Raw genomic sequence first — 13,998 nt, 5'->3', positions numbered from 1 at the left:
ATTTTAGCTTTGCTTTTTAAACCCCTAAATGTATGATTATTGTAGTTTTATATGGGCATTTTTTGTTTACATTTTTCCACTTTCTCTGCTTATTATTTTTTCTTGCAATTCAAGCTTTATACTTGGGATCACTCGACTTCTACCTAAAGAACATGCTTTAGCATTTCCTCCAGTGATGTCTACTGAGACGAACTCCCTCTGTTCCAATGAAAATCTTTACTTCATCCTCTTCCTTGGAAGATGGTTTTTCCATCTTCTGTTTACCATTCTGGGTTATCAGTCATTTCCTCACAGCGTTGTGTTGTTACTGAGAAACAGGCTCTTAGCATAAATGTTCTTCCTCTGTAGGTAACCTGTCTCTCCTTCCTGGATGCAGAACTTGTTTCTTTGTGCCCAGTGCTTCCGTAGTCTCACTATGTGTGTACAGTGTGCGTTTCTTTCTATTTATCCTGCTTCGGATTTGCTGGGTTTACTGAATCTAAGGATTGTTGTCTTCATCAGCCCTAGAAAGTTCTCAGCCTTGCTATCTCTTCAGTTACTACCTCTCCCTAAATCTGTATCTCCTCTCCTTCTGGAATTCTGATGAGATGATTAGCTGTGTGTTAAATCTTCTCAGTCTATCCTCTATGCCCCTTAAACTCTCTTTTATATTTTTCCTCTGTCTGTTCCACATTCTGGGTATTTCCTTCAGATTTATTTTCCAGTTTACAAGTTTTCTCTTCAGATAGGTTGAATCTGCTGTTAAACTTTTCCATTAAATTTTTATTACAATTTTTATATTTTATAGAAATTTTCTGTTTTTCATTTCATAGCTGATTATCTCTCACAGCTGTGATTTCTACAATCCCTTGTTCCTTAAAGATATCTTTCAAACCTCTCTTATTTCATCAAATACAGTGGTACCTCAGTTTTCGAAGGTAATCTGTTCTAGAGCACCGTTCGAGTTCTGAAATGTTCGAAAACAGCCGACAGCTAGGCCTCAGGATCTTGCACTCAGCGGAAGCCACGTGACATGTTCGACTTCCGAGGCATGTTGGAAAACCGAAGCATTTACTTCTGAGTTTATGGTGTTCGTAAACCAAAATGTTTGTCAACGGAGATGTTCGAAAACCAAGGTACTACTGTATATTAAAATATTTTTTTGTTTACTATGTTAATTATGCCAATATCTAAAGTCTTCATATGTCTGACTCTGTTGACTGTTGTTCTTTGCTGACTCACTCGTGATGCCTTATTTCCTTGTATGTTTTATGACCTTTTTCCTTTTTTTTTATTGTGGGTTAAGATTCCTTGGAACTCTGAGGACTGAGTTGAAGATGGGTTTCTCCAAAACGGATCTGTGGCTGTTTTCTGCCAGACACCTGGCGGCACTGCCAACGCAGAACTACTTTAATTTCTCAGGTTGAGGGATTTGGGGGGCAATCTAGGTAGTATGAGTTCTTACTGCAAACCCACATGAGGACCAGCTTGTACTTACTAATTTTCAAAAGAGGTGTCTTTGTCCCCACCACATAGACTTCTGATCCAACAGCAAGGTCAAACAGGAAATTGTCTTTGCTTTCCTCCCTGAAAGGCAGGTTGACTTCTAGCTCTTCCTTACACTGAGGATGCCATCCTATGGGGTTATCAGTCGTCTAACTTAGCCCTCAGTCCAGTTAACCTCACACCAGCATCTGACAGCATCAACCCCTCCGCAGGTTCTTAATGCTCATGCCTCCCCCCAGTGCTGAGATAACACAGCGTCTGTAGGGTCTCGTCATCTCTCTGACCAGCGCTTCTCTGGAAACAGGAATGACTGACTGTGTCACAACCATCTTCCCGGTGTCACGACCATGTCTTATGCACAGCAGAAGTTCATTTACTGAATAAATACATGACCTCCCAGTGGTCACTTACCGTGTGGGTTAAAGACAATGATATCATCTAAGAGCTTAGACATTTCCTGTTCTAGGACTGCTAAGGTGATTTTTCCATTTTGTTCCAGGTTGCTGAGGAATTGAACCATCTGATGAATGAATGCTCGGCATTTTGGAACTGCATCCTGACAATAAAAAAAGGATAATTCAAACCAATCCATGCAAGCAGTGTTAACCGAGTATTCCCTAGGAGCACGGCACTGACTGCTTTGGTGGGGAGTGGAGAGGACAGAGCAGGAAGCCACACGAAGGAGTATCGAAGGGCCTATCTCCAGGGATCTGCGGATCTGCGGTAACACTTAGACTAGAACCTATGTTCCCTGAAATTCCGGTAGAACACACTTCCTTTTTTACCACATTAATAACAACATTAACCACACACTAATTACTTGCCAAGAACATTTCCAAAAACCTTTATGTTCATTATCTACTTTAATCCTCACAACACCACTTTGAGGCAAGGTATAGTTTCAATTCGGGTCAGAACGGCAGTGGTCCCCAGGGTCAGAGTTGGGGACCTGAGTTTTTCAGACCTCAAACTCATTCATGCTCCTAACTTCCCTGCCATTCTGGTGCCAATGGCATTCAGATCACTAAACCAAACAGCCCACTGATGGCCCGTAATCCTATTGGCCTCCTGTTAGCATGTGACACTGCTAGTAAATACTTACTAGAGATAAATAAAACTAAAAGATCCTAGAGGCCAAAATACGAGTACACGTGATAGACATCCTCCCACTTTCTCAGTAGCACTTATGCCATTACCAGTCCTGAAGAACACTCTCTGCCTTCTAAAGCACTCACTCAACTTACAAGATGCTTCTGGCTGTCCGTAGGAACAGAAAGGCCTGCAGTCACTTTTAGGAGCTTCACGATTAATTCAGCAGAAGATTCCTTTGCCAGGAGGATGGATGGCTGATAATGGCTGCTGAAATAACTTAGCACACTCTGGTATGACACAAAATCCACAAGATGCCATGAAAGTGAGCTTGTCTGTCCAAGGAGACTAAGTAGAGGTGAATCCTAAAAACGAAACACATATTCCTTTAGTTCCAAATCTCCTGTTTTTCCAGAAATACGTATCTCTAATTCACCTACAAAGTGACCTGTGATGAGCATAGAATAGTTAAGATGTCAAATAAATATATCTACTCAAGTTAGGAGTACCAGTGAAAGTAATAAGCAAAGTCTTGGCAAAAACACATTAAAATTTGTAAGTATTGAGAACCCAATTTTCAAAGGAACTCTCTGATCTGGTGTTACAACTAGCAATTCATGACATGTAAAATAAAACTGATTTTTATATTATGACTCAATGTGGTTCCCTTCATAATCCATGATTCGATTATGACCTACCCAAGAAAATCAGGCATCTAGTTAAAAAGACACATCCCGCATGCCAAGCATATATTCACACATATAGAGACATTAGAGAGACAACTAACAAATGACAACTTCATAGAAAGTGAGGCTCCAGGGACGCCTTGCCAAGTTTTATCACAGACTCTCCACACTTACTGTTTGGTCTACCAGTTGGTCTTCCTTTGCCAATAAAATCATCATGAAAAGGAGGCAGACAATCATGCTCCGGGTCTCTGGGTGGGGACTGGGACTCCAGGCATCGGAGAGGACACTGACCCAATTGACTTCACAGAGGACAGACCCCAAAAATAAGAAGCAGCTCTTGGGGCTTCCTCGTTCCACCTACAAGGAAACAAATTAAAGCCAGCGTTTTGCTTTAAGCTGTCTATGTATCTTGAAAACGTATTAAATCCATGTTTACTAAATTATATTTTTTAAAATCCACTTTTTCCCCCAGATTGTAAAAGAATCTTCCATAATCCTAGCCCCCAGAGGTTTAGACTTAACATTTATAATATCTTTCCTTCCATGCTCAGTGCACGTGTACATTTTTCAGCTTGTTTGGAGTTCATTGCTTATTCCACTAATTCCTAGCAGGAGAGAAATGAGCTTCCCTGGCTCCAAACAGGGTGATAAATCCCTGCCACAGTTAGTCACTGGTGCTGAAGGACGCATATCACAGTCCTGAGATGTGCTGGGACAGGACAAAGGTAGAGATTGACTAGTCAGTAGTTCCCAAAGTGAGTGTGTATCAGAACCATCTGGAAGACTTGCTAAAACACAGATTGTGGGGCATCGCCCCTAGAATTTTTCAATTCCTGCATCTAGAGTGGGTGCAGAAATGTGCATTTCTAACAAGTCCCCAGGTGGTAAGGATGCTTCTGGCCTTGGAATCATACTTTGAGACCCACTCTATTAGTATATATACTTTTACACTGCCTTTCTAGTGTAATGTTATGTTATAAAAAATATCTCTGTATCAGTACCCTTCCTAATTTCTGATAACTACATAATATTTAACTAAATCCTATTTTAAATTATTAGGGATTGGGGGCGTGGCATATGTATTATAAAGTGTATGATCAATGTCAAAGTTATCTTTTATAAGCTTATTTCAAGTTTGTTTAAAAGAAAACATGGCTAGCTATAAAGTTCTCCTTTCAAAATGAAGGTTAAAAGACTCTATCCCATTGATAACATCACAATCAGTGGAATTTGGTGATTCGTGTCCTCCCATCACTAACATCATTATACCATGCTAACTACTTATTCATTTTCCTTTTAGAAAACGATTCTTAATCATCCTTTATCATCTGTTCTCTATGCTCACCCTCAACACCCTCAAAAGATAAACTTTAGTATGCCAACAAGACACCCAGAACTACAGGTTCCAGCTCCTGGGCAGCTCAGGGTCTTCTATCATGAGACTAAAACTCCTAGAAACATAGTCTACAGCTTCCTTTAGAGACACTGCACTAGTTAGTCTGTCACATCAGGAAGGCTGCTCTCTTCCTTAAATGCTGTCTTAGAGCTCTTCAAACAAACATTCCCTTCCATATTCATACTAGTGATGAATATCTACTTAGTGCCTGTCTCCTGGACCAAACCTCGCTACAAAATCACGCTTAACCTTGGATTTCACTAAGACAACTGTCCTCAGCTTTCCTTAGAGCTCCAGAGGAGTGGCTGACAAGGGCAGCCCTGGGTGGAGTCTCCATTAGAAGCACCAAAAAACTACAGTACCTTTTACTACTTGTCATAAATAATCGTGTGTCTGTAGTAATTAAAGCACTTAAGGTGCCTCAATAACAAATGTGACATTCAGAGGAAACACAAAAGAACTTATAACCATGAACAAATAAACTGAAACAATCATACAAAGCTAAGATTATACAGGGGTGTTTTTTTTGTTAAATAGAAACTTAATCAGAACAACAAAAATGCCTGACTGGTATGTGACACTACTGATTTGTTTGCAACAGTTGCTTCTACTACAAAGACTCTTTACACACTTAGTGGCACTTCCCAAGCCATCTCAGGTCTTTACACGACTCCGATGCATCAGAGTGTTACACGCACTGGTGTCTCCTACAACCTCATGACTCCCTTGCACAACGGCTTAGAGAAACTAACAGCTTGAGCACCAATTTACGTTTTGCTTTAATAGAACATTCAACAAGAAGTCGTTCTAATGATACTATCCAAGGATAAGATGCAGCCACAGAAACACCGAGAAGTGCATAACAAAGTCATTAAACCATGTCCTCACAGGACAGTATTACTCAAGTCTAGGGAACGGCTGCCATATTAGAGACAAAGTCTTTCTCTGGGATTTAACTATGGCCAATGTTTTCCAGTCACCTTCCGACACCATGAAATGATTTCCACAGGACGCTGCGTTACACAAATGCCATGTGGGCAACACAGAGAGTGGACACAGTCCACACACAGCAACTGTGCGTAAAACCGCCAGTGAAGGGAGCACAGGTTGCTGCCCGGAAGCCAAATCACTCCAGGCTGAGGAGAGTGGACGGCTTACTTTGAAGAAGGCCTCCATGAGCGTCTGGTCAGGATGCAGGTCCCCCCACGGCAGTTTCCGGTAGGCACTATGAAAAGCGTACAGAATGAACTCGGGCATTTTGGGTGCGGTACATGCTTCACAGTAATACATCAGCTGTAACCGAAGGGCTCCTTCGTCACCTGGCAACAGCTTATCTAAAATTGAAAAAGAGAATACAGCTCAAGACCTTTTGGGTTATCTTTAACAATAATAATAATAATAATAATAACTAACAAAAAACACAAATTTGAACTGAAAGTCTAAAACCTAAGGTTCTCAATAGTTAGTGTACAATTTCAAAGCTTTTCACATGCCAGGAGCGGGAGGGGCTGATGATGGCAGATTAATAATAAAAAATGGCACTTTTCTCACTGGGGTAACTAGAATGAGCAGCTGGTGTGTGGGAGATAGCAGGGGTAATCAGCTTTTCTTCAAGACTTCTAAATATTTAGCTTTTTAACTCATACACACTTCCACAACCTCAACCAATTTTAGGCATCCCTTTAGTCAGCAATCTGGATCACTCGGCATTATCCTCACAATAATCAACTGCTTTATTGCTTCAGGAGCTAATGGCAATATAAGGGATTTGGTCTAAAACAAATGATTTCAGCCTTTCCGGTTCTATGCAAAGGAATGGAGCATAGTCAAAGAAGAGAGCACCACACACAGCAACAGAAGCCTGACGGTGTTTCTCAACATTCACTTTTCAAAAACGACCAATGAGTACCAACACACGGTACCAGTCGATTTATCATTTCCAACGTTCCTGTGTCCTCGATGGCCAGTACTTGCTTTCTCCTACAGCATGAAACATTAACACATGCTTTTAACAACCTGTTAAGAGCAGGCTGAAGGGTAGCATTTGTTTAAATACGGATAAAAGATACTTTTGTTTAGATGAGGATGGATACGTAGACGATGTCCAGGAGGTAATCCCTTAGAACAACACTGAGCTTCCAGTCCCAGCCCAGACACAAATTCTGTGACCTCACATAAATTCATTTTGCTTTTCAGGTCCTTGTTTTTTCCATCAATAAAAAGAAAGTTGGATCAATGTTCTCACTAAAAGGCTATAATTTAATCCTTCTTCATCTTGTTTTGCATAATTCTTGCTTCCTCGCTCTGATATTATACCCTCCAGTTCCTAAGCCACCTTCTTATTTTATATACGCAGGCAAGAGCCTGTGAGAGGGCTTGCCCCTTATCCTATGAAATTAAATATATAGCCTTTGTGACTATAATTTGATACTCCAATATTTTTCTCACCAATAAATATATTTTGGATGGTAAAAAGCAGCTAAAAGAATCTGCCTTCTAAAAAAAAGAGAGAGTTATTAGAATTTCATGTGTTACTCATTGAACCAATATTTATCAAACAGATACTGAGAATAAGGCACTGATAATGTATCAGTATGTTTATCGTCTGTAACAAGTATACCACTGGTGGGGGAGGTGGGCATGGGGGGAAGGCAGAGGGTATATGAACTCTGTACGTTCTGCTCAATTCTGTCTAAAACTACTCTAAAAAAAACTAAAGACATACATACATATATATATGTATACGTGTATATACATATATATATACATATATATATATATATATCAGGAGTGTCAAAAAAGTGTATACACATTTTAAGAGATGTTATCTATGCTCAAGCATTAGTTCATCGTCATCAGAAGTGTCTGGGTGCTGACGGTAACCACTTTGAGCACCTCTTGTAACTGCAGACGTCAAACGTGACTTGTATTCATCTTTCGTTATCGGTATACAATAACCGATATTTGTAATATTCAGTATTACAATTTTCATATAGAATATTTAATATAAGAAAGTTTTCCTTTCTTAAAACGTGTGTCCATTTTTTGGCATCCTCTGTATATATGCACACACACAAAAATACCGGACGATGTACTGTTACGTCTATGACTAAGCCCCACACAAGCACGTGGCAGCTATGGAGATGCTCTCAGGTCTCCCTTTCAGCGGAACTTGCTGATCCAGCTGCAGCACCTGCAGGGGCCCCTACAGGGGCCCCTGCAGTGCCTGAGTCAAGCCACACACTGTCCCAGGCAGCCCTCGGCCAACAAGTGTGCACAGCCCGGGACACTTCTGCCCCACACAATGCCCCTCAGTGAGGAATCTGCACTGGAACCCCCTGTTGGGCTGGCCATTACTTTCTCACAACTGGACCACAGGCTGAGGCTCTTCCTTCCCACTCTCCTTTCACAGGTATCACACCTGTGCGGGGCTCTGAAGACGTTCCTTGCCGACTGCTGCTCATCTCTCTCTTACTGAACGGCACATGGAGACGGAAGACAAGAACCTCTAAGGGCCATGCTCTCTCTGATAGGGCAGATTAGTGGGGAAAAGGAAACTTCACCTGGACTCGGAGTTGGGGAGGGGAGAAAGTTTACTGTGATAACTGAGGGCTCCCTGCAAGCTGAGCTTGGACTTTGATTTCGCAGGTAAGTGTGTGGTGTGAGAAACCCCAAGCCAAGGAATTATGTGGTTCCAATTGGCAGCAAATGCAGATTTTCTCTGGAGATACACACCCTCCTCCTAATCTTTACAGAATTTGTCTAGGTAGTATCTCTCTAAATATGGGCTCAGACTACAAAATTACAAAGTACACAGGAAACAAGCTTCTAAGAATAAGAGTCCAAAGGAATATCTATCAGCAGCATAAGCCACTCCCCAACGGAAACTTCAGATAATGGAATTATTGCATATAGATCATAAAAGAAAGTAAGCGTGTTTAAACATTTTAAGGAAATAAAAACTGGAACTTAAACAAGAGGAAGAAGTAAGATGCTATCAAAAAGGATCAGGGTAGATTTTAAAACAAAAATAACTTCCAGAAATTAAAATGGGAAATTCAGTGAATGTTTTTTAAAGTAGGTTAGACATGGCTATAGCTAGAGAGACTGAGTAAACTGGAAAAGAGACCTCAATAATTGACCCAAAAGGAAGCACAAAAAGATAGAAAACATGAAAAAGAAGTCAGAGTCATAGAAAACAGAATGAGGTTCCACATGGGGGACAGACAACATCTGAAAGAGAAAGGCTGCATATTTTCCATAACTGATGAAACTCCAAACTACCTTACAAATCAGAAGTGACAAACTTTACACTAAATAATTGCATGAGCGGTTTTTCTTTGGTCAAAGATGACTGCCTACCTACGAAAATAAAATTAAATAAAGTGGGAAAGCAGAGGCGAAAGAGTAACTGCACGATTTTGGGAAAAGGTGAGAACCAACAGGGGACGTGACGTAGGTAACAGCTTCCTACCTTTAAAGCTCTCGTGCAGTGAGGCGATGCAGTCCGTGAACAGCTGCACCGTGCTAGAGGCAGCCACAGCATCGCTCTCCAGCCAGGGGTAAAGTCGTTGGCTGCTTGAAACACAGGAAACACGCGCTCAGAAGTGACAGTACCGTGATTCAATGACTCCAGGTCCCAGAGTCTAGGGCTGGCCAGAGTCACAGCAAACTGCGCTATGCAGCCCGCACACATATTTAGACCACGGTAAATTCCTGGAGATGATTTGTAGCTTGCAATATCAACCATATAGTTTCATTTACTTTCCTTCCTAACCTGTATTCCAACACGAGTAAGTTTCAGAAGTGTGCTACCTAAACTATCAAATTAACATCTTTTCACATCCAATTTATACCCTTGAAGCCATCCCTTGTGCACCTCGGTTACGTTCCGAATGCCTGAGAAACATACCATCAGGTAGCTTCAACAGTAAGAAGGGCAGGGAAGGAGGGAGAGGGGTAGGGGAAAGGGGAGACGGAAAGGAAAGGAGAGGGGAAGTGGGAGAGGGAGGGGAGGGAGGAAAAAAGAAAATTTCTTGTAACCAAAAGATGCCCAAAAACGAACGGATAGGAAATAACCAAAGAATAAACTCTTTATATGAAAATTTTAGTTCCTGAATCTGGTCCTTAAAGTTCACTATCAAAATAAACTCCATTAATTCTTCCTAGAAATCAAAAGGCAGACTACCTTATGGTCAGCAGTCAAACAGTCACTACAAAATCCTGAAGCTTGCAGATTGTTTACGAATAGCCCTCTAGCAAAAGCAAAGATCCAGAACCTTTTCTATTTTCCTCAAGAAGCTCCTGAAACAGCATGGGTTAACGCAAAAAGTCCTGACAAGGGAGTTAAAAGCCCTAGCAGTGAAAACACCTTAAATACAGTGATGTCCAGCACTATTGTCATGTTAAAAAAATTCTCATTAAGGTCACCTGGCTTTTATTTATATGCTTTTGGGGGCCACAAGACTCCTAAGGAGTCATTCGGACAGCCCCACCTCTGTCCTAGATGCTCCTGAAATAATGCTTTCATTTAATTGCGGAGTCCATGTTAAAAGGGTAATTCCCACCACTAATCTGGAAGCCAACTTAACTCCAAACAGTGAGATACTGGATAAGATCAAGTTGGTCTCATATTTTTAGTGTCATACTATGCAAACCTAATTAAGGAGAGCGGTATCCGTTTTTCTGAAATTAAGTACCGAAACTCATTCAACTTCTTTATTGTAGAAAACTGGAAACGAATGTCCAGTTTTGTTTTAAAATTAATATCAAGATAATACCTCTGATCAGCCAGACTAACAATTCCACAAACAGAAAATGTCTTCCGTTTCTTTCGTAAAGGAGTATTTTCTAAATTTAAATATGGCCTTACACCTAAAAAAATTAAACCTGTGAATGCATCTCTTGTACCAAAACACCATCAGAATTTTAAGTCTATAAATTTCAAAGGAATTTGAGTATCTGAAAAGTGATTTACCTTTCATTGTCCTCTAAAACCAGGATCCATGGCTTAAAGAGCTGGATAATGACTGAATGTAGGGATCTCAGCACTAAAAGAAAGCAAAATTTTTACAGATGAGAAACAAGTGTATCCTTTGTCAATACCACTGATAACATTATATTAGAAAATCTACTGATTGTCTATATACCCATAAAATATGTTGATATAAAAACAACATTTACTTAAAGAGAGAGAGAGAAAGAAAGAGAAGGTCTAAGATGGCAGCTTAGAAGCCAGACCCAAAAGAATTAAAAAAAAAAAAAAAAAAGTTCAATGTAAGTATGTTTATGTTTTCATTTGCCACAATGGAATGTCTTGAATTGAAAACTTTTATTACAAAATATGTTTATAACATTTTTATAAATATTATAATTTTATAACGTACATTTTTTTTAAAGATAAACGCTTAAATATTCAGGACACTTTCCTGAGCAAGATAAATAATCGGATGAAAGAAGTGGATTGAAAGCTATCTCTCTGTAGTCCGTCCGCCCTACAAAGGAGGGGCAGAGACAAGCTGAAGCAAGCATGTTGTCTACATGAACACATATTTGGGTTCACACCTATGCTATATATTTTCCATTTCCTCTGCTTGACACTCAGCTATATTATCGTTTTATCGCAAAGATCTAAATCTCTTAATGTGTGTATTCAAGTCACTTCTGAGGGAAGGTCAGACATCCAGCTCCGTGTGGCACTAATGGCGTATTACCTGTTTTGCTATTGGCAGATGGGTCTTGGGCCAAGCAGGCCGTTTCTGAATCAAGCATCCTTTTCACAAGATAGCCCAAGAGTGTCTTCATACCATCCATGTAAGGACTCCATTTTGAGAATAAACCAAAACTTTTAAAGTCCAACGTGGATAACCGAAGCTTATAAAAAAAGTTTGAGAGCCACTGTATAGTCTCCATTACCTAGAAGAGAATGACTGGTTACAAAATGCTTACTGAAAGTCTCCTTTCAGTAGTGTCCATTCACTGTGAGGGAAGGCTTTGACTCTGCAAGAGTTGCAAAGATATACAGCACGTGAAAAGTAAACCAACAGACTTCTAAAGCAGAGGAACCATTCTTTCAAATAAATTTTCACGTGGACCCATGCTGAACCCTAACCAAAGGGCCAGTGGTATAAGTTTAAGGAGCAGGTGAGGTAAGGTGTGGAAGGCGTAGGCCCAGGCTGCTCTGGAAGAGATGAGCAAGAATCAGACTGAGGTGTGAGAGGAAGGCAATCCAGACAAAGGGGGAGTAGGAGAGAAGTGACTGACAAAAACAAACACAGGGCTCTTGAAGATAATGCACAAAAAAGCAGCTTTTTAGATATAAAGTTTAAGTGTGTTCCAACTGGTTAAATAGCAAAGGAAATTGAAAAGAAATGCAGAGACAAAAACGTCAGACACCAAAAGCTACACACCTGCTTGTCTGACAAGAGAGCATCCGGGGAGCTTTGAAGCGCCGCGCTCTCGGCAGAAGGTGCCCCTTGCTGGCCGTTTGGGGCACAGCAGCCCAGGGCTCTCAGCGTGGCTTTCCAACACTCAGGGCTCAGCAGCTGCTCAGCAGAACCTTACAGGGCAGGGACAGAGGACAGAAAGTCAGCATCTCTTACAAACTAAAAATTTTAACTTGAATCAAAGAACATATGTATTTTACAAAGGAATGAATATTAAATAAAAATCCCAAACAAATTCATCTGTGAGGAAACCAAAGTAAAGAGAACTTATTAAAAGAACTATCTACCCAAATGCCTGACTTTCCTTGTTCCTGTTAATCCTGCTTTGCTTGGAGAGAACACAGCTGGAGCCATGTGAGCTGGAATCTGGGAGAGAAATCCCACCTATCAGACCTTTACTGGGGAATGAACGGTAAGGAGCCATTTTCCTGGCTGGATGATGTGAGAGAAATAACGGTGACAAGACAAGAGACTGGGTGCAGACTCAGTGACAGCATGTAGGTCTCTTCAGAAGGAGTTTTATACTTACCCCGAAAACTCCATTCCCACAATGGACTAAAGCAACACAGACACAGCGTGTAAAACTAGAGACTACCAGCCAGCCAGCACTCTGCTACTTACAAACTTCACATCCCAGAGGACAGGAATAATATCTCTCAGGTCCTTTCCACCCAGAGGTGGCCTGAGGATCAAACAGGGTAACAGAGGCTCATAGGAGCAGGTCTGAGGGGAAGGACGAGGTCAGCTGAACTATACCGAGTATGAGATGTTCAGGGGACAGGGGAGTGCCAGTGTCCAACTGCTACTGTGATCTGGGTATCAGGGCAGAGGTCTGGGATCAAGCTATAGGTGGGGGAGTCGTGCACACCTAGAAGATGGCAGCGAAGACAGGGCAAATGACAGGCTCACCCAGGGCGAATGGAGAGAGCAGAGGAGCATGGGATGGACCCCTAGGAAGACCAACATGGTGGCCAGGGAACGGTGCGAAATCAGGAGGCTGGAGGCCGTGGAATCTGACAGAGGTGGGACTGTTATTATTATGCTTTTAACTTAATTACTTCTCCTGAGAAGTATAAATTTTCTGCTCTGTGCAAGTCAATGCTTGCCTACACAAACAGTTTATAATTTCTTTAAAAGATTTCAGGGGGAAAAACACAACATATACTTGATCATATTTTGAAAATTTGGAACAAAAATCAGCTACGCAAATGTGCATCAAAAATTATACAAATACACTTCCCTATCACTGTTCTCTACCTACCCTCCAATATCCCTCTGCAGGAAACAGTGAAAGGTTGAGGTGCTTTGAAAATGAGACCACCCATTGCCGTACAAGTATTTTTAAAGTAGTCCGATACATAAGATCATTAACTTATACATTAAACAATTTCCACTAAATAACACAAAGATTTGGCATAAAGCAAAATTTAGTTTTGCATTACATCTATAAACAGTATCAAGTTTTCATGAAAAAGTAAATTCGATATCATTTTTCAAGTTTCGATAAAATCCCTGCCTAGTGAAATTCCAAAAATAAGAAAGCCTACATCCTTTATTTCTCCTCTGATCTCCACACTCCAATGGAAAATTACAGGATGGGAACAGAAACGGTGGGAATGTGGAAAATACTGTAATGCTGCTCTTTCCCTTGACAAATATAAATACAGTCAAAAAAATTAGGGGGAAAATAGAACAAAATGTACCTTCTATTTGAACGACGCATAGAAAAAGCAACTTATTTCTCTTACTAAATCTGTAGTTGGCAGAAGAAGCAGGCTCACTTCCATCCCACCCCATTCAAGACAGCTGCTAAGTCAAGGGAAAGAGATGGACACACACCTGTGGCCTCCAACACGAGTGCCCGTTCTAACATTTAGGACAATAAATGACCATT

At 40.8% G+C, this 13,998-nt stretch overlaps 1 protein-coding gene across 4 annotated transcripts in view; it reads right to left on the bottom strand.

The window, feature by feature from the left end:
* Nucleotides 1-13,998, bottom strand: part of EPG5 (ectopic P-granules 5 autophagy tethering factor) — a 98,810-nt gene that overhangs the window by 13,922 nt on the left and 70,890 nt on the right. For 2 of the 4 annotated variants that reach the window (XR_013995313.1, XM_081079135.1), the window contains exons 32-39: nucleotides 12,069-12,217; nucleotides 11,373-11,574; nucleotides 10,637-10,709; nucleotides 9,134-9,237; nucleotides 5,818-5,993; nucleotides 3,435-3,620; nucleotides 2,730-2,939; nucleotides 1,897-2,041 (exon numbers count right to left, since the gene is read on the bottom strand). Coding sequence is in view for 2 of the 4 variants with exons in the window: in XM_081079135.1 (XP_080935261.1) it covers nucleotides 1,897-2,041; nucleotides 2,730-2,939; nucleotides 3,435-3,620; nucleotides 5,818-5,993; nucleotides 9,134-9,237; nucleotides 10,637-10,709; nucleotides 11,373-11,574; nucleotides 12,069-12,217 (1,245 nt within the window). In the remaining 2 variants the exon portion in view is untranslated. The remainder of the gene's footprint in view (nucleotides 1-1,896; nucleotides 2,042-2,729; nucleotides 2,940-3,434; nucleotides 3,621-5,817; nucleotides 5,994-9,133; nucleotides 9,238-10,636; nucleotides 10,710-11,372; nucleotides 11,575-12,068; nucleotides 12,218-13,998) is intronic. The other 2 variants (XR_013995314.1, XM_081079136.1) reach the window with 1 other exon arrangement.

Source organism: Rhinolophus hipposideros (assembly GCF_964194185.1).
Source record: "Rhinolophus hipposideros genome assembly, chromosome: 17".
Classification (NCBI taxonomy): domain Eukaryota; kingdom Metazoa; phylum Chordata; class Mammalia; order Chiroptera; family Rhinolophidae; genus Rhinolophus; species Rhinolophus hipposideros.
This window is presented reverse-complemented; position numbering and strand designations above follow the sequence as displayed.